Genomic DNA, 21,269 nt, shown 5'->3' with positions numbered 1-21,269 from the left:
TCCAGTTTCATAATCCCTTTCTTGGTCCAGGATCCACCCCCAGACATAACTTCCTGGTACCTGCTGGTACATATTGGCCAATCCTACAGCTCCATTAGAGTAAATGCGCTCTTCAGCTGGCAGGACAAATGGGGACTTTCCCAGTGAGAGCATGCCGGGAGGACTTCATTCAAGCAAGATGGAAGGAGAAGGTTGGGGAGGGGGCTCTCTCTCCCAGTGAAGGGCAGGGGACTCTTTGGTAGACCCAGTGGGTTGAGGGAGACCTTGAGTTCCAGGTCCTCCTTTGTATCTACCTGGGAAGCCCAATTCTGATTCACGGTCCCTTCTTTATTGGAGCACTGACTTTGGCATAGAAGACCATCCTGAGTTTAGACTTCAGTCTTCTCTGAATTTCAGCCATTTTTAAAGTGAGAGCCTGTGTCAGGTCTCCCTTACAGTCTGCCTTCCAGCTGCAGATGTAAGGGTCTCTTGGCTTTAAGTGGTGATGAACAGATTTAAACCTGCCATGTTACTCTTTTCAATGCATTAGTGGCCCTTAGCAAAAGCCACCAAAATCTACAGTTCTTATAGTTACTATTTCTGTAAAGGCCAAATAATTTCACCCGCTGATATACCTTTTCCCCTTTATCTCATCCAGTTTCCTATAGATGAAAGTTCAGTGACAGTGCTATTACGGCACACAAGGGACCATCAATATTCCACCTGTCTGACAGATGATGATCCAGCTCTAGAGCCCATCCACCTGTCTGAGAGATGATGATCCAGCTCTAGAGCCCATCCTTAGAGCCTGGCTGATAGGGTTATAATCTTAGAGACTGAGATGAAGGCTCTTAAGTCATTTATTGTGAGTTTCTTTGGGAGAAAGGGGTGAGGGAAGAGGGACAGTGTTGTGGGAAGAGCAAAGCAAGATGTGGTCATAGCTGCAGACTAGCTCCAGCCTGATCCCTTGGGAAGCACAGAATTGCAGTACAGAGGTGGGTCCACCTTGGGACTGGAGGTCTGCCCCCAGGCCAAGGAAACATACCACCCCCCCAACCCCCTGTGAAGGTGGCTCCATGCATAGTGAATACAATGCTCTGGGGAGGGGTGGTGTCAGCAGCCAATGATCATAGCAGCTTGGGGTGAGAAATGTGCTTAAAAAGAGGTTTTTCCAGGATGCCAACACCGTCCATCATGCCGGTGAACTGCTCTCATTTGTTTCTTGGATAGCAAACACTTCCTTGATATTCTTTTCAAATTCTGCCTCCAGTCTAAGTCCCATTAGACCAAAGTCTCTGAACTGGAAAACATAAAATAAAATGAACACAAAAATTATGATCTTCATTATCAGTGTCATTGGACACCTTGCAACTGAGGATGATCAGGACTCTTGTCTTCAACACCCTAAGTTACATTAACCAGGTTATGCTTGAAAACTCATGCAGCCAAGAGTAACTTATGTTTCCTAAGAGCACGAATATTTCTTATTAACAAGACAGAAATGGGACATCATGACCACCCTTGGAGACTCTTACTTACCTGGTTAGGTTATTTATTTTTGTGAGAGTTAGAAAAGTGATCTATGTCTGCTGTACAGCACAGGGAACTGTATCTAGTCACTTGTGATGGAACATGATGGAGGATAATGTGAGAAAAAGAATATATATATGACCGGGTCACTTTGCTGTACAGCAGAAATTGACAGGACAATATTAATCATCTACAACAGAAAAAATTAAAACCTTTAAAAAACAGAAAAAAAAAGAATCTATGTTCTTTGTAATAATGCAAGTAGTACAGGATGTTTAAGTTAGGTCAGTGATTTTCCTTTTTCCTCATCACTTCTGTTCCCCTTCTGGTGGTTCCTGTTAAACTATAGGACCCAGTTATATGCAATGAAATCTGGAGTTTGGAGATTTCTGGGAGGGCAAGGAGCACGACGTGACTTTAAGACGCAAGTCTCTTCTCCCCTGGTTTGGAGCAGGCAGGGCTCTACTGTTTTCAGCGGCACCTGCTGCCTGTGGGAGGGACTGAGCTCTCAGGGGCCTGGGGTTCTGGCTGCAGGGACACTTCCTGACACACGGTTACTACACCTTGGTGAGCTTCAGTCCTGAACAGAAAAGTCACAGACTTCCAGAACCCCTTGATTGCAGGCTTTGTTGCAGGATGAGGGGAACTGTACAATTTCCCAGGCACCAGAAAATGAGGGCAGAGCGACCCGATGGGCAGAAAATGAAATGGAAGCAGGGAGAACCACTTACCTTGTAAGACGCCCTGTGGTTCTGAAAGATGAGGCGCATGTCCTGCACGAACCCCTCCACGCGACGGTACCTCCGCTCATACAGCCTCTTTTTGATTCTGTCCAACCACATGGGTTCCTTTAGGTTTTCAGAAAGCTCTTTAATCTGTGAAAAAAAAAATCAATGGGAGCATCACTGGCAGAGTTCAATGGATGCCTCCTGGGGATTCCCACCAAACCCCGTAGAAATATACTAGGCAACATTAAGAGCAGCTCCTGCTCCTGCCCCCAAGGGATTCTGATCACAAATCCCACGGGTGCCCATTTCAAGGTTGGGTAACATATGGCAGCCTGTAATCATGGTTTGTTGGTGTTACTTACATAATAATAATACGGAATCTTCGCAAAAAAGGAGCTCTCCGAATGGCAATAGACCTTCAAGAGGAGGAACTCACATTTCTGCAAAAGAAAAAATGAAAAGCAGCTTGGAGACCGTGAATTCACACCGATGTCCAGGCAGAGGCATGGCTCAAACGTCTACCTGGATGTTCCCCCAGATGTGGGCGGCTCCTGGAAACAGATGTGCAAGGGCTGCCCACGAGTTCTGGTGTGATTTCAACGTGATGGAGAGATGGCTCACCCTCTGGTTGTCCTTCTCCTGACTCCGCTCATTTGACCTCTCACGTGTGAAGGGAAGGGGAAGGCGTGGGGTTCCCACCACACTCACCAGCTGCTCCTCAGGCCACATCTGCCTGGCCAGGACCTCCGATTCTCTGAGACAGGGCTGGCTTTCTGAAATCTCCTTCATGCTGCAGAAGGTGCAACTCCACGGGGTCCTGAGAGGTCAGGCATAAGTGAGTGAGGACATGGCCCCGGGCAGCAGCCAGTCTGCCACTGTCCTCCTTTCAGGAATGTCGATGGACACAGCCAGGTGAGGAAGGGGGCACTTCCAGAGTCTCCAAGAGCCCCACCCCACTGAAGGAGGTCAGTTCATGGAGGGTGAGGAGTGGGCTCACCTTTCTCTCTTTGCTTCTGGGAGCACAAGGAATCCTGCCCACCAGGCCTGAGTGTCAAAACCCGGTCTTGGGAGTTCCCATTGTGGCTCAGCAGAGACGAATCCGACTAGGAACCATGAGGTTGCAGGTTCAATCCCTGGCCTCGCCCAGTGAGTTAAAGATCCGGCATTGCTGTGAGCTGTGGTGTAGGTCGCAAATGCGGCTTTGATTTGGCATTGCTGTGGCTGTGGTGGAGGCTGGCAGCTGTAGCTCTGATTAGACCCCTGGCCTTGGAACCTCCATATGCCGCATGTGCGGCCCTAAGAAGACAAACAAAACAAAACAAAACACAGTCTTAGCTCCTAGCAGCCTCGGGCTTCACTCAGCCCATTCAGAATGTGGCAAAATGCCGCTTCTGAATAAGCGCAGAATACAAACAAGCAGCTTCCCCCGCCTACCTCCATGAACTGAAGTCCATGTTGGAAACTCCTGGGAAAGGACAGTAGCTGTATGTGGGCAAAGACCTAGCTACTGGCCTCGGCATCCCAGAGGAGAGCAGAAAGCACAAATCTGCTGCTGCAGCATCTTTCAGCAGCTCTCTGGATCATACTACTGGACCCTGTACCTAAGGACCTGCCCTTTCCCCATCTAGATGTAGTAAGAACTCTGTAGGGACAGTGTATGGCAGAAGGAAGGGTCCCTAATAAGATCGAGGATTGGGTGGAGTGTGTGTTGCATCTCACTAACCTCTCAGTTTCCACAGGTGGGATGTGGCAGTCCTCATGGAAAGATCTCGAACAAGTATCACAGCAAAACAGCTTTCCTTCACGTCGGCATACCTCACACACATCTGAGTTTCCCAGCTAGAAGGTAAAACAACAACTCTGTCTCTGGTGAGACCCCAGAAGGCCAGCACTACGGGATCTAGAACTCCCTGCCTTTGTGTGAATCTGCATGGACACTTCCATGTTTCTCCCTGAGATATTAAAGAACAGCATGGAGTGGAGGTTTCTGAAGAAGAAATTGTGGTCTGGGAGTTCCTGCTGTGGCTCAGCAGGTGAAGAACCTGACATAGTGTCCTTGAGGATGTGGTTCAATCCTTAGTCTCACTCAGTGGGTTAAGGACCCAGCATTGCTGTGGCTGTGGCATAGGCCTGCCGCTGCAGCTCCTGGCCAAGGAACTTCCACATGCCTCAGGTGCAGCCATAAAAGGAAAAAAGAAAGAAAGAAAGGGAGAAAGAAAGAAGCAAGGAAGGGAGGAAAGAAAGAAACAGAAAGAAAAGAAAGAAAAGAAAAAGAAAGAAAGAGAGAGAGAAAGAAAGAAGCAAGGAAGGAAGGAAGGAAGGAAGGGAGGGAGGGAGGGCGGGTGGGAGGGCGGGAGGGAGAGATAGAGAGAGAGAGAGAGAGAAAGAAAGAAAGAAAGAAAGAAAGAAAGAAAGAAAGAAAGAAAGAAAGAAAGAAAGAAAGAAAGAAAGAAAGAAAGAAAGAAAGAAAGAAAAGAAGGAAGGAAGAGAGAGAGAAAGAAAGAAAAGAGAGAAAGAAAGAGAGAAAGAAAGAAAGAAAGAAAGAAAGAAAGAAAGAAAGAAAGAAAGAAAGAAAGAAAGAAAGAAAGAAAGAAAGAAAGAAAGAAAGAAAGGAAGGAAGAAAGAAAGAAAGAGAAAGAGAGAAAGAAATTATGGTCTGCAATGAAATTCAGGAGGAAAAGCCTGTGTGTCAGACATTAAAATTTTCCCCTAAAAAACCAGATATTCTAACACAGAAAGACTAGCAACAAACCAAGAAGATAATTTTACAGAAATCTGAGTGACTTCAATACCTTGCAGGTAAAACAAGATCCTGAAAAAAGTGTTAAATGCATTTGTCTACACCACAACGACTTAATGAAAGGGTGCTATATTGAGAATTTAATAAGGTGGATTAAACTTCTTAAAAGTGGAAAGTAATAAAAGATTGTTTTAACAATTACTTTGAGTCTTGTTCTGACTTTGGGGTAAAACTGCTTGCGTTGGTGAATTAGGATTCTGTCCATTTCTTTTGTTTTTGAAAATGGTCATATAGGAGGAAGTTCTAGCCCCAGGACCATCTTGCCAAGGGCTCCTATTCAATGTTCTGGAGGCTCTCAAGGGCACCCCGAACCTGAAGACTGAGACTGCTTCCGGCACGGAGTCGTGGGGCCATGTTTCTTCTCATCAGTGTAGACACTTGCAGACTACCCTCATAATTCTCCAGATGGTGAAGAACCCTCTCCCCAGAAAAACAAGGGATAACAGACATAATCAATGTGTAAGAACCTCACATTCCTATTCTTTTTGGTAGATTTTTATCTGACTCTTTGTTTCTTAGCCCAGCTGTACATTAGAATCTTTAGGGCAGAGTAGATTCTGAATCAATTTGTCCGGGTAGGGGAGAGCCGTTGGTATCCTTCTTTAAATCACAGACTGGATAATTCTGGGTCTCAGAATCATCTAGAGACTTTTAAACAATCCTAATGTCCCAGTCATAGCCTACACTGATAAATCATAATTTCCTCTAGGGTAGGAGCCAGGCAACGCTATTTTCTAAAGGTCTTAGTTGCAAACTAAGTTGAAACTTAGATCGAAGATTTTTATTAAGGCATGGGGATTTTTTTTTTTTTTTCTTTTTAGGGCCACACCCAAGGCATATGGAAGTTCCCAGGCTAGGCGTCAAATCGGAGCTGTAGTTCCCAGGCTGGGGGTCGAATTGGAGCTGTGGGTGCCTACACTACAGCCACAGCAACACAGGATCTGAGCCATGTCTGTGACCCACACTGCAGCTCACGGTAATGCTGGATCCTTAACCCACTGAGCGAGGCCAGGGATCGGACCGCATCCTCGTGGATCCTTGTTGGATTCATTTCTGCTGGGCCACAACATGAACTCCAGGCATGGGAATTTTATAGGAAAATGTTGAATTGACCTATAAGATCAGTCCTAGGAAAGATTACTAACAGGAATGAGGACACTCTTGCTGGAACAATTGCCTTCTCCTCCCCACACACTCTTGGCTGTGGGCTGTGGGACCTGACTCTCTGTGTTTACAACCATCCCAAACAAACCACACAAACACTGGACTCCAGCCTGTTTACCTGATTGAGGACCCCTCAGTTGGCCAAGGATCAAAAACAGTGTGGATGAGATCTAAATCTTTTGGAGGGATTGCTTTGAAAGTAAAATATACGTAAAACTATTTAACTACCCTTCTTAAATTGAACATCAAGTATCAGTGTCACTGCGTAATACCCGTAATATGCAAAAGTGACTCTACTTAAAATGTCCGTCGTGTACAACATTATAAATCAACTACACTCCAGGAGTTCAGTTGTGGCTCAGTGGAAATGAATCTGACAAGCATCCATGAGGACCTACGTAGGTTTGATCCCTGGCCTCACTCAGCGGATTAAGGATCTGGTGATGCCATGAGCTGTGGTGTAGGTCGCAGACACGGCTTGGATCCCACGTTGCTGTGTCTCTGGCATAGGCCGGCAGCTACAGCTCCGATTTGACCCATAGCCTAGGAACTTCCATGTGCTGCAGGTGTGGTCCTAAAAAGACAAAAGTCAGTCAGTCAGTCAATCAATCAGTCATTCAACTATACTCCAATATAAAATAAACATTAATTTTAAAAATAAAGTGATTGAAAACTGTTCTAAAATATAAAATAAAATAAAATAAAATGAAATGAAACAAAATGCAGAATTCCAGACCTACTCACACACACACACAAAGAAAGAAACAGTAACTGTCACTTCTGGACTGGGACATCTTTTCTGGAAACATCTGAGATGATGGCTGATTTGCCAGCCTTATTCCACAAGTGAATACTATGAGCAGAGATTTCGTCTTTGCCAGCCCCTGATGCTGACTGTGAAGTATGAATGAGAAATAAACCTTTCCTATTTATAAAAGAAGTCCACCTTTTTGCATTGAAAGGAATCGAAATATAAGTTAGCTGAGAGAGTAGAGTCATCCATAATTTTCGCAGACCTCAAAGAGCCAGCCATATGGTTCCAGTTTGAGTAAAAATTGCCCTCTGGGGAGTTCCTGTCGTGCCACAGTGGAAATGAATCTGACTAGTATCCATGAGGATGCGAGTTCGATCCCTGGCCTTGCTCAGTGGGTTGGGGATCTGGCTTTGCTGTGAGTGGTGGTGTAGGTCACAGACGTGGCTTGGATCCCGTGTTGCTGTGGCTGTGGTGTAGGCCAGCAGCTATCACTCTAATTCAACCCCTAGCCTGGGAATTTCCATATGCTGTGGGTGTGGCCCTAAAAAGAAGAAAAAATGCCCTGTGATTTGCTATGTAGTGACCAGCTCAGCATCATGAAGGCTCCCTCAGGACTGGACACAGGGCTTCCATAAAGAATCCACTAGCGCTGAGTGCATGTCTCTGCTGCACTCACAACAGGCACCACACCTTGAACTTCCTAGCTTGGTCAGGGCTATTCCTCTAGCTGGTGCTTAAAACTGTCTGGCTCGACCTGCACCTTGCTATAGAGGTTTCGGATTTTCCTTTCCTTCCATATTGCCTGCTTTAAAATGCTACTATCCCCTCAAATTTGCTCCTTATCTTTCATCTGCAGGTCAGCCACACCCATTACCACTTTACTCCAGGCTCTAGAGCCCTTGTGGTCTCCAGCTTGGCCTCCCACATTCACTTTCAAGGGGAAATGAGGAAATAGGAAAATTTCCATGGAACAAATGGAGAGGATGCTTTCATGCTGAGACACCGAAGCCCGGAGCCATGTACCTGATGTGGGTAATGGGTTTGCTGTTCCCTGCTCGGCACACACAGCAACGTGCTCCACCAGCGTGTGGAGTGTGCTTCAGGGAAATGAAGGGACAACACAGAGAGTGCATTGAGGGAAAAGGCTGACATTATTCTGGGGCTACAGGTGGGAGTTAGTACTTACATAAGGGTCAACTAAGGTATTATCATGAGACTTTGGGATCATCTGCAGAAAAGAAAGAAAGATTAAATGGCAATACTGAATGTGATGCATGCAGCCATTACTTACTGAAACGTTACTCTGTTGAGGGATTTAAGGCATGGTTTACCCATTATTTCATATGGGTTTTTATGGACACATACATCTACTTGGAAAGTAAAAAGCACCACTAATACCACTGTTTGGCCCAAAGAAAGTTCCATTCCCTGGCTCTCAGATCCAAGGTGGGCTTTCATGAAGCCACACAGGAAGTTTGGTCCTGGTTTCCACAGATGGAGTTGGAGAAACTCTGCTGGTTCTCCTACTTCAAGAGGCCCATGGGCATTTCCTTCTACAATGGAAAGTGTCACCCCACCCAGAGGAGCTGCAGGGAAATTGTCAGGCTGAGGACTCAGCAGCAACAGCCCCCCAAAGTGACCACGAGGCACAGAGTCCTGGACTCCATGCAAGTGTCCCACCTTTCACAGGCCTCCTAGGGCACAGTCCTAAAGATAAAATGGTAACCGATTACCACCCACTAGCGTTACATGGCTTTTTTAAAATATTCAATAGAATGATTAGAATCCTTCTGGGATACAGGCAGCTCCAGCCTTTATCTCCAGCACATGGCCCACTGGTCATGGACAAGTATGATTCATGGGCCAGTGGCCTGAGAGGGGGAAAAAACAGATCCACAGAGAAAGGAGAGCCCACCACTCACTGCTCACCTTTCTGCGTGTCCTAAAATCCACCCCTCCTTTCCATTAGTTAGTCTTCTATGTTAAGACAATGAACTTGGAACAATCCCTGAGTTCAGGGATATTTTTTTCAATTTTCTAATGGCCATTGGGCATTTAGTATGCACTCAGTAATTACATGTTGAATGAGTTAATAGATGAGTATCATTTCACTTAGGAAAATAGATTACTTGCTATCTCTTAAGCAAATACTAGCCTACAATAAAAAATTGATCTAGAGGAATATGTTGGATTATTTTACAACACAGCAGCTGTCATCAAAAGGTGTTAGTGAGCTTTGTCAGGAGGCAGGAAGCTGTCATGGGTGGTACTGAGAGTGACACTGAAGATTCCAAAAGCCAAGGGACAAGAGATATTCTGAGTGGCACAGAGGACCCATGGAGGTAGTAATGGGTCCTGAGATCTGCTGCTCAGAGGAGCTTCTATTCTTGCTCATAGGGAGACACAAAATACAGAGGCAACTTGAGCTTGTTGCTGAAAATTGCTGCACCCATGAACAAGGGTAGATTCTGTCAGTAGGAAGTTGTCAGCTTACTTGGGTGATTTGAGTACCTCTTGGCACCCAGGGAATAGTATAGATGCTGGTCTTTAGTATACTCACTAAAGAGGGCAAATAATAGATTCCCTTCAGAAAATTCAGTGGGTGCAACATCCCAAGGACTTAGAGTTCAGAGTGTCCAGACCATCAGATAATGTAAAGGCTTGGACCTCACATTCCCAGTAGAAGATAAAGTCCCCTTGGCCAGCTATGTGTGACCTATCTTGGAAGTCTATGAATGTCTTGAATGGCCATTTCTACCTGAGATATATAAGAATGGCACTTCTCACCTTCTTCTCATTCTCAGGTTCTCATTTATAGCCAATATTGAAAAAATCATCGCTTTATCCTAAATCTACATTGCATCTTACGTATTTGTTTGTTGCCTCCATAGAGGAAGGAATCACTTTCATGGATAGAAGGGAAGTCTGCACAGCCCCTCTGGTGGAGCCAAAGGGGCAACATCAAAGTAAACAATATTCCAGGTCGGCCCCTCCTATGCAATTCATCCGTCTCCCAAGGGCTTCCTCCCTAAGAACACCACTGTCATGAAGGGCAAATGACGGCCCCTGAAAAAAGATTTCTATATGTCTGTGTACATTTTATTGGAATATGGAAGGGGATGCAAAGGATCAGGAGAGAAATATGCTTTCTGTTGTCCATATCATGAAATGATTGATGGACCAAGATTGACTCTCTTAGATTGGGAGCATCTCAATGACTGGGAACAAACTTTTGCCCCATCAGATTTCATTTAAGTTAAAAAAAATAGTAACATTGATTTAAAAAATCTGGGTTTGAGTTGGAGGTGACCACATCACCTTATCATGACATATTTGTGTGCATTCCAGAATCATGTTCACTTTTACAACTTTGACTCATTTATGATGTCTGCATCTTTAGCTAAAGCACATCCACAAGTCTGTTCTGGGGGCTCCTTATCACCTCCATCTCAAATAATTTACAATTCAAAGAAGATCTTGCTGAAAATACAGTGTAATATTCAAAGTAGCAACACTGAATATTTTGCATGCCAAAAACATTTTAAAGGTGGGAATGGGGTATTGGAGGAAATTTAATGATAATTACCCAATTGAGAAACCCAAAAATAATACACTATGCATGTAAAAATCAGTTATATGATGAGAACTTGTAGAAAGTTATGTAACAATCACCTTTCTTTTCCTGGGATATTTCCTTGGAGGCTTGAGCAGATATCCTTTCTGAAAGACAAAAAGATCCAAGTATATGGGGGGGCCTGTGGGTTTGGCATTTCCAACCTCCTCCCACATATTTCTACCTGGATGTCCCACTGGCAGCCCAAAGTGAGAAACCATCTCCCTCTTCTCATCTCTACTTCTTCTAGAGTTCAGTCAATAGTAGCTGAAAAATTATCTTTGGAACGTTCATATTTTCCTCTTGTGCTTTTCTCCTAAGTTTTAAGAGATTTCCTTCATAATCTCTTTACTGTCTCTCACTCCTTTCTATTCCCACCAGTGTCACTCAAGCTTGAGTCCACACACTAGGGCTGGTCAATCAACACATGTTTATGCCGTGCCTACTGGACGTCAGATATTCTGGACAATCGTGGGCACGTAAGGATGGACAAACCCTAGAGGGCTCTAGTGAGAAAAACAGAGTGCACAGAAGGATAAAAATAAAACAGTATAAGAAGGGCCTTATTAGTGGACTTGGGGAGCCCAGGGAAGGGAGGACCAGGGCCAGGTCAGTCAGGGGATATTCAGAGAAGAATGACATATGAGATGAGCCTTGCAAGTGGAGTATGGATTTCTTGGGCTGAAAGACACTGAAGTCATCTAAAGTACTATTTTAAATATGTCCTTTCACAAATATTTATGCAAAATAAGTAAGATGTGGGTATCGGAGGAAGTAGTTACATGTGAGGAGCCAACTTTTAATTGCTTTATGCTCTCAGAAATAGCTGCTCTTTATAAATAACCCATCTCAAATTATTCACATTAAACCTTGTGAAACTGCCAGTTTTGCAGGTAGAAAATCAAAGAGTAACGATTTTGAACTGTTCACCTATAGAGACTATCATCTAGACATCCATAAAATGTCATCCAATTTGAAAAAAAAATATCATTTCACATGTCAGAAGACCTCATTGATTCTTCACGGCCTGTGTTGAGTTTAAACACCTTAGCCTGGCATTCAACCCCTTCACAGACTCCCCAATACATTTTTTTTCTACTGTTCAGCATGGTGACCCAGTTACACATACAAGTATACATTCTTTTTTCTCACATTATCATGTTCCATCATGGATGGATTATGCTTAATCACACATGATACGTCCACCTCAATCCAAAGAGCCCCTTTAGTCGTGGTGCTGGCTTTCACACCATTCTTTCTCTAGAGTACATTCCTCCAACCTGTTTGATCATAAACTGTCTTCTTCTCTCAGTTCATAAAGCTTCTGCATGTGACCGAGTCAGAGTGACCTTTCCCTCCTCCCAGCTCCTGCATCCATCCTGACAGAGCCCCTTCTGCAACACTGATGTACTCTGTATACTGAGCTTAGGATGGAACACCTCTCCCCGGGTGAGGGGATAAACTCAGAAGGCATCAGGCTTTTCGCTACAGCTCAATAGATATTTGGTGAGCAAACGGTGCTCTCACTCTTAGGGTGCAACAAGAAAAGTCAAATCCCAGATCCCCTGCCATTGGAATACCTCTATCAGCCATCGTAGGTTTCTCCCACCACAGCGGATACTCAGCTTCCAGTTCTTTGCTCTAGTGTAGCCTCCGTGGACTTCAAATTCCCTGGGGGTGAACCACTCTCCATTCTTACCCTTTATACACTTCATCGAGACTCCTGTAAAATCGGGATAAGTTAATCCTCAGCCCTCTTTGTCTTCAGACTCTGGGCTCCCACCACCCTGGATCTGGACTCACCCAATTTGGGCTCAAGATTTATAACAGGAGAGTCTGGCCTCCCCTTTTAGGCTTCAGAATCCCCAAACCTAGCTTGTAAATCCCTCTAAGGGGATTTACTGCTTTGTGGCAACAGTTCTTTAACCTTTGCGCAACAACAAAAAAAGAGTGAAAATTACCATCAAAAAATCAAGAATTTGCCTTTGGGATGGATTAGCAATGAGACCCTGCTGTGTAGCACTGGGAACTCTGTCTAGTCAATTATGATGGAGCATGTAATGTGAGAAAAAAGAAAGTATACATGTATGTGTAACTGGGTCACCATGCTGTGCAGTAGAAAACAAAATATATATATAAAGAAATAAAAAAAGAAATAAAATAAATCAACCTTTTAAAAGTATTTCAAAATCACCTACAAAGGAAAAGCAAGTGATTTTTTTTTTCTTTTTATGGCTGCACTTGAAGCGTATGGAAGTTCCCAGGCTAGGGGTCGAATCAGAGCTGCAGATGCCAGATGGCAGCCTATACTGCCGCCATGGCAACACTAGAACCCAGCCACATCTGTGATGAACACTGCAGCTTGCAGCAATGATCCCTAACCCACTGAGTGAGGCCAGGGATCAAACCCACATCCTCATGGAAACTACGTCCGGTTCTTAACCTGCTGAGCCACCACTTGACTTATCCCCATGAATATTCAAAGCAGCACTTTTCATAATAGCCGAAGAGTGGAAACAATCCAAACTGATGAATGGATAAACAAAATATGGTGCATCCATACAATGGAATATTATGTTGTTCAACAATAAGAAGGAAGGAAGTTCTAATACACACTATTCCATTGGATGAACCTTGAAAACAACAACCTACATGAGAGAGCAAGTCACAAAAGGGAACATATTCTATGAGCCCATTTATGTGAAATATATAGAAGAGGTCAATTCATGGGAATAAGCCAATGCATGGAGCAGAAAATAGATTCACCCAGTTTAGGGCTGGGCAGTGGCATGAGGTGAGACCAGGCATCGACCGCTAATAGATACAGGGTTTCCTTTAGGATGGACTGACGAAAATATTCTCAAATTAGATTGTGTTGATGGCTGTACATCTTGTGACCATACAAACAAAACTCAACATTGAATTGTACACTCTGAGTGGTGAATTGCATGATATGTGAATATTATCTCAGCTAAGCTGTCTAAATATTTCATCTCAAGGTAAGTTAATTCCTCACAGCTATCCCAAGAGGCAGGTTTTTAATTATCTCTTTTGTAGACGAAAATTTTCAGGCTGAGAAAGCTCCCATTCTCTACTCATGGATCTGTCCCTCTCGGCATGGCTGAGGCTGGGACTCAGGTGGTCTGATTCTAAATGCTGTGCTGTATCCACTGCCTTGAGCACCTGCCCTGGGGATGATCACGCAGAGGGAGAGATGATATGAAGGTGGAGGCCGAGGGCCTCTTTCCTTTAATTTCTGCTTTCCTTCTCTTTGGTTTATTGAGTGTCCCCGTGGACACTTCCTTATGGGAGTGAACACCTAAGATGTATTATGATCTCTTAAAGTGTGAACGTGTCATCTTAGGAATCTCTTCCTCCCTCTCTCGAGCCAAACTTCTGCCCCAATTCCTTCAACCATGTGTAAATTGCAGGGGTCATTCCGTTACTTCCTGTGTTTCCTTCAGAGAAGAGTTGCAAAGTAGAACATAAAATCCACCTTTTTTCAGTTTCTTCTTATGTAACCTCCCCTTCACCTCACCACAGGTCACAGGAAGTATTTGAGCTTGAAAATCCACATTATTACCTCTGTACTTTCTGGACCCTGAAAGAGAAGATTCCTTCACTGTTTTGTTTCCACTTGCACACGCACCCCTTCTCCCATGCCAAGTTTGTCCCTGCGAAGGTTTGGAGGAACCTAGAAAGCTTCATTCCACAAATCTCTAGTCCAGGCTTTCTTCCAAGGGGCATTTTTGTTACATAACTACAGAATGTCTATCTCCATCTCATCCTTCAAATCTCACACAAAACAGAAGGCATTAGCAGAGAAAGCAGGCTTCAATAAAACTATCTTAACTGCGAAGCCAGTCAGCTCCATTGATTATTTCTGGTATACATATTACAAGGTGTATCACCTTCTTTTTTCATTTTTAAAAAATTCAAGTGCAGTTGATTGACAATATTGTGCCTTACAGGACAATGAAACATACAGCCACGTTATGTTATGAAGGGAGATCTGTAGCTGTACTATTTCACTGCAGTCAGGTAGCTGGAGCAAAGTGAGAGACTGTACTTGTACCTCCCTCTCTGGGCCCTGACTGAGTGAGCAGAGAGAGGATAATGATGGGGGAACCTAATGGAAGTGGTGTTTGCCTTCTTCTCTGCTTTGCTGCACTTCTCCCTCAGCTATTCTCTTTAGCTGAGAGAGGAGTTAAGGAGGCTCTAAAATAATCTTCAAGTTGCATGGGGGTGGGAAGGGATGCTGGAGACCTATTCCACAGAAGCAGGGGTGAGAGGTCTTCAAATGACCTAACTCAAGGAGGATGTGAAACTGATGCTGCTCCTCCAGCCAACATTGCAGACTTATGATGGGAAGAGAGGAGCTGTCCGTGGTCCAGTTTCTGAGAAAGGTAGATTAGTAGAACTGGGGTGGACTGAGCAGGAGTGTTGGCCTAATTCACTCTCTTGCTTTACAAATGGAGAAACAAACAAAAGTGGTCAAGTGACAGGTTGGAGCCTACACAGGAAAAGAGGATGACACAGAGTTCTGACCACCACTCCACTGCCCCTCTGGTGTAGAACCTCTGACTCTCTGTGTACCAAGAGAAGGGTCAGCTATAAATCTGTGGATTATATATGTGCCCTTATATGGCAACAGACAATTTCCAGCTTGAGAGTTATCAGTTCAGTGAAGACAGCATCACTGTAGGGTTGGGTTTAGAGCCGTCACCAAGTTACTTGTTTGTGGAATTATCTTCTTTTCCAACAGTTAGTGAAGCTACGTTAAGCAATTAGGGAAATGGGTTTATCACTAAAAACATGGAGAAAGGCAAATTTCTGCTGCGTCATTATTGAAAGTATATTCTCCTTTTTTTCTTCACACACCTCCCCCCCCTTTGTTGTTTTTAGAGCCGCAGGTACAGCATAAGGAAGTTCCCAGGCTAGGGGTTGAATTGGAGCTACAGCTGCTGGCCTACACCCACAGCCACCGCAACACCAGATCCAAGCTGAGTCTGCGACCTACACCACAGCACACAGCAGTGCCGGATCATTAACCCCCTGAGTGAGGCCAGGGATCCAACCTGCATCTGCATCATGCTACTTGGATTTGTTTCCATTGAGCCACATGAGAACTCTCTTCTTTACCTCTTTTCTTAACTCTTTTCTGTGTGGCTCTGTCACTCTGAGTAAAGTAGAGTTTAGGTCTGGCTCTTTTTTTCCCTGGGAAAATTAGAAAAACATAATCACAGTCACAGACACACAAGTTGCATTACATATAGTAGTGCTTTTCAGAATGCCCACTGAAATGTAACTCCCCAAAAAGCCTGTCGAATGCACAAGGAAAAATACATAAGCTACAAAGAATTAGATGGCTAATCTTAGATTCATATTTTACTTTTCATAGTCCCACATTAGTAAAACAAATAATTGAAATCAGTATTTTATTTATATCTCAAGCAACCATGTGTTAAGAGATGCCAATGGCACATCTACTAATTTTGGTCTTTCCCACATAAATATGAGGTCGAGGTAATGATTATGCCTATTATAGAAACCAAAATATTCAGGAGAAGTTGAGACAAAAACTGCAAAATCAAGTGAAGACATTTCAGGTTTCCTTTTGTGGCAGGACGGGGATATTTAGGAATTTCTGTGATAACCTACGGCGGGCTTCACAGGGAGACACCTGGCATCTACATAACCTGGAATGAAGTAACGTGTACATTTGTGCTGAAGATGTTAGTTAATGTGACCAAGGGTTTTGTTCATTGGGGTTTAGGCAACGATCTTGGGATCTAAGAAACTAACAAGAAGGCTGGACAGAGGAAGGGTTGGGATTGAGTCCCTCAAAATCTTGATTTCAAATAGTAATGAAAGATGACTTGGCAGCTGTTGCAGCAGAGAATGTTCTTCCATTTACAAGTTAATTGACTGTGGATACGCATCCCAACGTCTGCTCTCTTTCACATGTGCTTTGTTTTCTAAGGCAGAGAAAAATTCACTTCCTTTTTTCTGTGTTCAGTGACTCCCCATCCAGTGACCACCATCTGGTGGTGCTGGGTAGGGTCATACAGACTTCACGAAGAACTATTTTCCAGACAGCTCCTTCCTAAGTGCTGTAAACTCTAAGCAGATGGTGAGCATGTATCAGAATGCAAAGTAAAAAGGCTCTTTCCTTCAGTCAAACCCACAGTGGACTCATTCTTTGCAACATAATCTTACTTTCCGGTCATTAGACTAAACTGTTAACTGAGAAGGTTTTCATCTCTTCAAGATCGAAATGGCCCCATGGGAAAATGTTGATAATCAGACCTTATCAGAAGATCAGAAAAGTCACAGCCTTGCAAAGTATCACCCTATTATTATTTACAAGATAATGGGAGCTCAAACAAGAGGTCTGCAGAGATTTATAAACTTGTAAGAAAGTAGAGGATGCGGATGTTAATAGCCACGGGCTAAGGAGCCATATCTACCCACATATGGCTCTCTGAGGCACCCCTCACCTCTGCTCTCACCCAAGGTGCCAAAGTGGTGGAATACTCTGGAAGACAAGGATATTTCTGTCTCTTTTTCCTGTCTCCTTCCTCTTCTAAAGATGCATGCTCACAGCTCAATGAGAAGAGATCCAGGCATCTTATTCTTGCCTTTCATAGATTCCAGCTCAGCTTGGCACTAAAGCCCTAATCGCAATCTTAGATGGTCTAGCAAATACAGAGTTCTTTCTTGCTTTCTATCTGTCGCTCTCTGCTTATATCTTTCCTGGCTAGCAGGTATGTTGGATTTACCCTTCATCAAACCTGTTAGGTCTAAATATTTGTAAAGAGAAAAAGGAAATACATTGAAGTCCATTCTTGTCTTTGGAGCTTCTGATATAATGATATTTGAAGCTTGAAGCCTGTTAATTCATAATACAGCACTATTATATTTACTTTCAAAACTGATTGGCAGAACAAGGCAGGCTTTAATGATTTCTGTGTCCCTAGGCTGTCATACCCATTTAATAACACTGAAACCTCATAACAAACCCTAATCAATACTGTGGCAGTCAGATTATAATTTAAGGTTCTCTTTTTTAAAAAATTGTTGTGGTTGGTATTAACATCTAGAAGTAAATGTCACAGAATTTTAAATTTCATACTGTTTTATCAAGATCTCAGTAGTACTAAGTCCCAACAGTTGAGAACAATTCATTTAGTGCCAAGAAGGGTGACCAACTGCCCCAGTGAGTTCAGGACTAAAGAGTACCCAGGATGAAGGACTCTCAGTGGCAGAACTTGGAAAGTCTCAGGCAAACTGAGTTGAGTTGGTTGCCCTACTGCCAGACACCCCCCATCCAAAGGCAAAGCACTGAACCCATATGAACCATACAAAGTAATGGTGGAATAGGTTATGGTGGCCCTGGATCTTCACTCATAACCAGCCTATATTTCCTTCCCCCAAAAGTCAGGCTGGTTCTTCACTCTACGTCTTCCCTCACCATGGAGGTGATGAAAGCAGTGCATGGAGAAAAGAGCTAGGGATCCTGCACTGTCCTTATCCAATGTCACCTCATGGCTATGCCTGTCAGGTTAGATACCTCTACAAGCCATCTCTCCTCTTCATTCACTTCCCCAATCCCAAATGGGGTCAAACCAGCAGCTCATGAGTAGGAGTAGCGCAAAGAGAGAATAAGAGAAGAGCTGATCATGTCACCTCCCCACTGCAGGTCTTCCAGACCAAAGTTGCTCAGGTCTGCTCTGAAGGAGGGGAGCTGCTCTAAGTCAGAGAAAATACCAAAGTTTTAATGCCAGGCTGGAAAGGACTCTCAATGGAAGAAGACTCTTATTCCTGTGAAAAGGGAATAGGAAAGCTCTATCACCTGCCCAAGACAGGAAAAACCCATCTAGAAAGTAGATTTGAAAGGCAATGAGAGAATTAACTTGCTTTCTGCTTATAATTTATAAAGTCTAGCCATTTAAAAAAAAAAACCAATATTGTAAGGTAAAGGAATTTTCATGAAAAACAAATAAAACTCATAGGGGAAAAAATTAGGTCCTGAGCAAATAAGAGCTATGATATAAATGCAGTTTATCATCCTGGCTCCAGATGGATTTGCTTCCAGATTTCATGGCTCTCACATTCATGGTTATGCCTGACCAGTAAAAACTTAAGGAGGATCTGTGTTCCTCAAAACATTAGTAAAATTTCTATCGACTCCCAGGGCAAAGTAAAAAACAGTGGCACAAACTTCCTCTCACCCTTAATCTTGGCAGGGTCCTCCAGATGCATTTTCACCCTCTTTCTTTTCACGACCAGCTGGCCAGCAGCAGTGCTGTTGTCGGGGTCTAGGCAGAAGGAAATAAAGAGTTTAGCAATGAGCGGCTGACATGTGAGACCAAAAGCAAGGGAGGAATTTTATGAGAGTACAATACAGTGGACAAAACACCATCTAGGAGCCAGAGCCCCAGGAAAAGCACTCTGTCCCTGTCTCTTCTTCCATAAAATAGACCTACTATTGCTCCAGCTCATCATAGGGTTGTTGTGAAGATCAAGTGCTAAAGTTTTTCAAAAATGCTTTATAAACCGTACATTACAATGTACAATACTGTACCTTATGGCTAATTGTAAAAATGCATAAAATGTATTGATATTCCAGTGAATATGCGTTGAAAATATAGAAGTCAGTTCAGAAGTATCCCCCCCAAAAGCAAGTAAAGGAATACTTGTTTGAATTCTGAATGCCGTTGCACTATATGCTCAGACAAGAAGGGAAGTTATAGCCAGGGATGTCAAGCAGGTGATCAGAGCATTCTCTACTCATGAGGGATGATGAAAATCATTTGAAAAAATTTTAAAAAATTACATACAAGATTTCATTATACTTTGGGGAAAAATGGTTTAGAACTTATCTATGGACACACAGACCTGAATAAAAATGTTACGATGGGAGTTCCTGCTTTGGCAAGGTGGGTTAAGAATCCAACTGCAGTGGCTTGGGTCTCTGCAGAGGCATGAGTTCAATCTCTGGCCCAACACAGTGGGTTAAAGGATCCAGTGTGGCATAGGTCACACAGGAACTCTTGGCCCGGGAACTTCCATATGCCATGGGTGAGGTCATAAAAAAATTTTTTTTAATTAAAAAGAAGTGTTATAATGATTAAATCCAAATGTTTGGTGTTTAGAAAAATAACCATTTTAAAATGGATGCAACCACTTTTTTTCCTTTTATAAATAAAACTGTCAACATTCACTAATAGGGCAGCAATGTAAATTGGCAAGAACATGAAATGTACAGATTGGTGAAATTAATTTTTAATTGGATTATAAAATATTATTATATAGATTTATTAATTCAAAAATGGAAGTCATGCGAAAAATGAAGTCAAGCCCTCATTGTCTAAAGGAAAAGAGTTCCTTAAACCACTACTGAAATAAACAGGATTCAGGGGTCTAATTAGAAGTAATATATGCACTTTGCTGGAAACTCAGAAAATATGCATGAAACATCACCATCTGGAGATAGCCACAATTAACTTGTTCCAAAATACCCTCCTAGGCTTTTCTTTTTGCATATTTTACTACTTTTTTTTTTTTTTTTTTTTTTTTTTTAGTGCCGCTTCAAGGCATATGGAAGTCTCAAGAATAGGGGTCAAATTTGAGCTGTAACTGCAAGTTTACGCCACAGCCATAGCAATGCCAGATCCAAGCTGTGTATGCAATCTACACCACACATCACAGCAACGCCGGATCCTTAACCCACTAAGTGAGACCAGGGATCGAGCCCAAGTCCTCCTAGGTAGTAGTTGGGTTCGTTACCACTGAGCCACAATGGGAACTCTGCATATTTTACAATTTAAATAACATTTTTTCACTACAATAGTTGAACATGTTTAGTATTTGGAATATACACACATACCTTTAAAAAAACACAAGTAAAAATATAAACATCAGCTATATTCCAAAGACCAAGTACAAATTTTTTATGGCTATACTGACATTGATTTTTCTTTATATCTATGTCTCCCTTTATATAGATCAATAAATAGGCACAAATAGAAATCCAAAGAGATACAAAACCATATCTGCACAAATATATATATGCTTATATGTATATTTTCTTTACCACATGTGTATACACACATGCACACACACAGTCTGCTTTATTCATTTAGCTTTTTTTGGAGCAACTCTTCAAATTAATAATAGTCTTTTGACCTAGGAAAGAAGCCATGTTCTGAGGATGGCTGTGTCTTCCTATCAGCCCCGTGGCATTTGGTTCTAGACTTTTACACACCTGAGATATAAACTATTCTGTGGAAGCCACTGTATTTGGGGGCCTCTTTGTTACAGTGTCTTGACCTATATCCTAACTGACATAGTAGCTAGGAAACTTTCACCGTCTTCAAGAGACTGCAAGCTGCAAGAATCCAGAAAGCAGTGCCTTATAAACACAACAGCAGGGAATGCTTCACCTTGCTGCTTCTGTTTTTGATAGCTGTTTCTCCACTTTCCCCCTTTTATTTTTGTCCAGGAATGCCTTTTCTTTTTTCCTAAAAAAAAAAAAAAAAAAAAAAAGAGATAATAAAGTTAATTATTCAGAGTGGTAAATGTAATTCCAAAACCCTTATATACCAGTAGTTTTCAAGTATTTTTTTCAGACTTAAGTTCAGAAGAATGGGGCAAATGTCTTAACTACCAGTGTAGCAGTACAAGGTTGATTTTGAG

At 42.9% G+C, this 21,269-nt stretch overlaps 1 protein-coding gene across 7 annotated transcripts in view; it reads right to left on the bottom strand.

Annotated features, from left to right (window-relative positions):
- Positions 1 to 821: 821 nt before the first annotated feature.
- SP140 (SP140 nuclear body protein) overlaps positions 822 to 21,269 on the bottom strand; it is a 65,613-nt gene continuing 45,165 nt past the window's right edge. For 4 of the 7 annotated variants that reach the window (XM_021075642.2, XM_005657576.4, XM_003133706.5 and 1 more), the window contains 12 exons: positions 21,017 to 21,094; positions 18,803 to 18,889; positions 15,711 to 15,785; positions 14,065 to 14,169; positions 12,149 to 12,291; positions 10,628 to 10,675; positions 8,142 to 8,183; positions 3,961 to 4,076; positions 2,946 to 3,054; positions 2,600 to 2,677; positions 2,241 to 2,384; positions 822 to 1,279 (listed from right to left, as the gene is read on the bottom strand). In XM_021075642.2, the coding sequence (XP_020931301.2) occupies positions 1,172 to 1,279; positions 2,241 to 2,384; positions 2,600 to 2,677; positions 2,946 to 3,054; positions 3,961 to 4,076; positions 8,142 to 8,183; positions 10,628 to 10,675; positions 12,149 to 12,291; positions 14,065 to 14,169; positions 15,711 to 15,785; positions 18,803 to 18,889; positions 21,017 to 21,094 (1,133 nt within the window). In that variant the 3' untranslated portion in view covers positions 822 to 1,171. The remainder of the gene's footprint in view (positions 1,280 to 2,240; positions 2,385 to 2,599; positions 2,678 to 2,945; positions 3,055 to 3,960; positions 4,077 to 8,141; positions 8,184 to 10,627; positions 10,676 to 12,148; positions 12,292 to 14,064; positions 14,170 to 15,710; positions 15,786 to 18,802; positions 18,890 to 21,016; positions 21,095 to 21,269) is intronic. The other 3 variants (XM_005657577.4, XM_005657578.4, XM_013990605.3) reach the window with 3 other exon arrangements.

Source organism: Sus scrofa, chromosome 15, assembly GCF_054392235.1.
Source record: "Sus scrofa isolate SSC_HxYL_T2T_F1_AM1 chromosome 15, Sscrofa_HxYL_maternal_Yorkshire_Landrace_v2.0, whole genome shotgun sequence".
Classification (NCBI taxonomy): domain Eukaryota; kingdom Metazoa; phylum Chordata; class Mammalia; order Artiodactyla; family Suidae; genus Sus; species Sus scrofa.
Note: the sequence above shows the minus strand (reverse complement) of the source record. Positions and strands in the feature narration are given on the sequence as shown.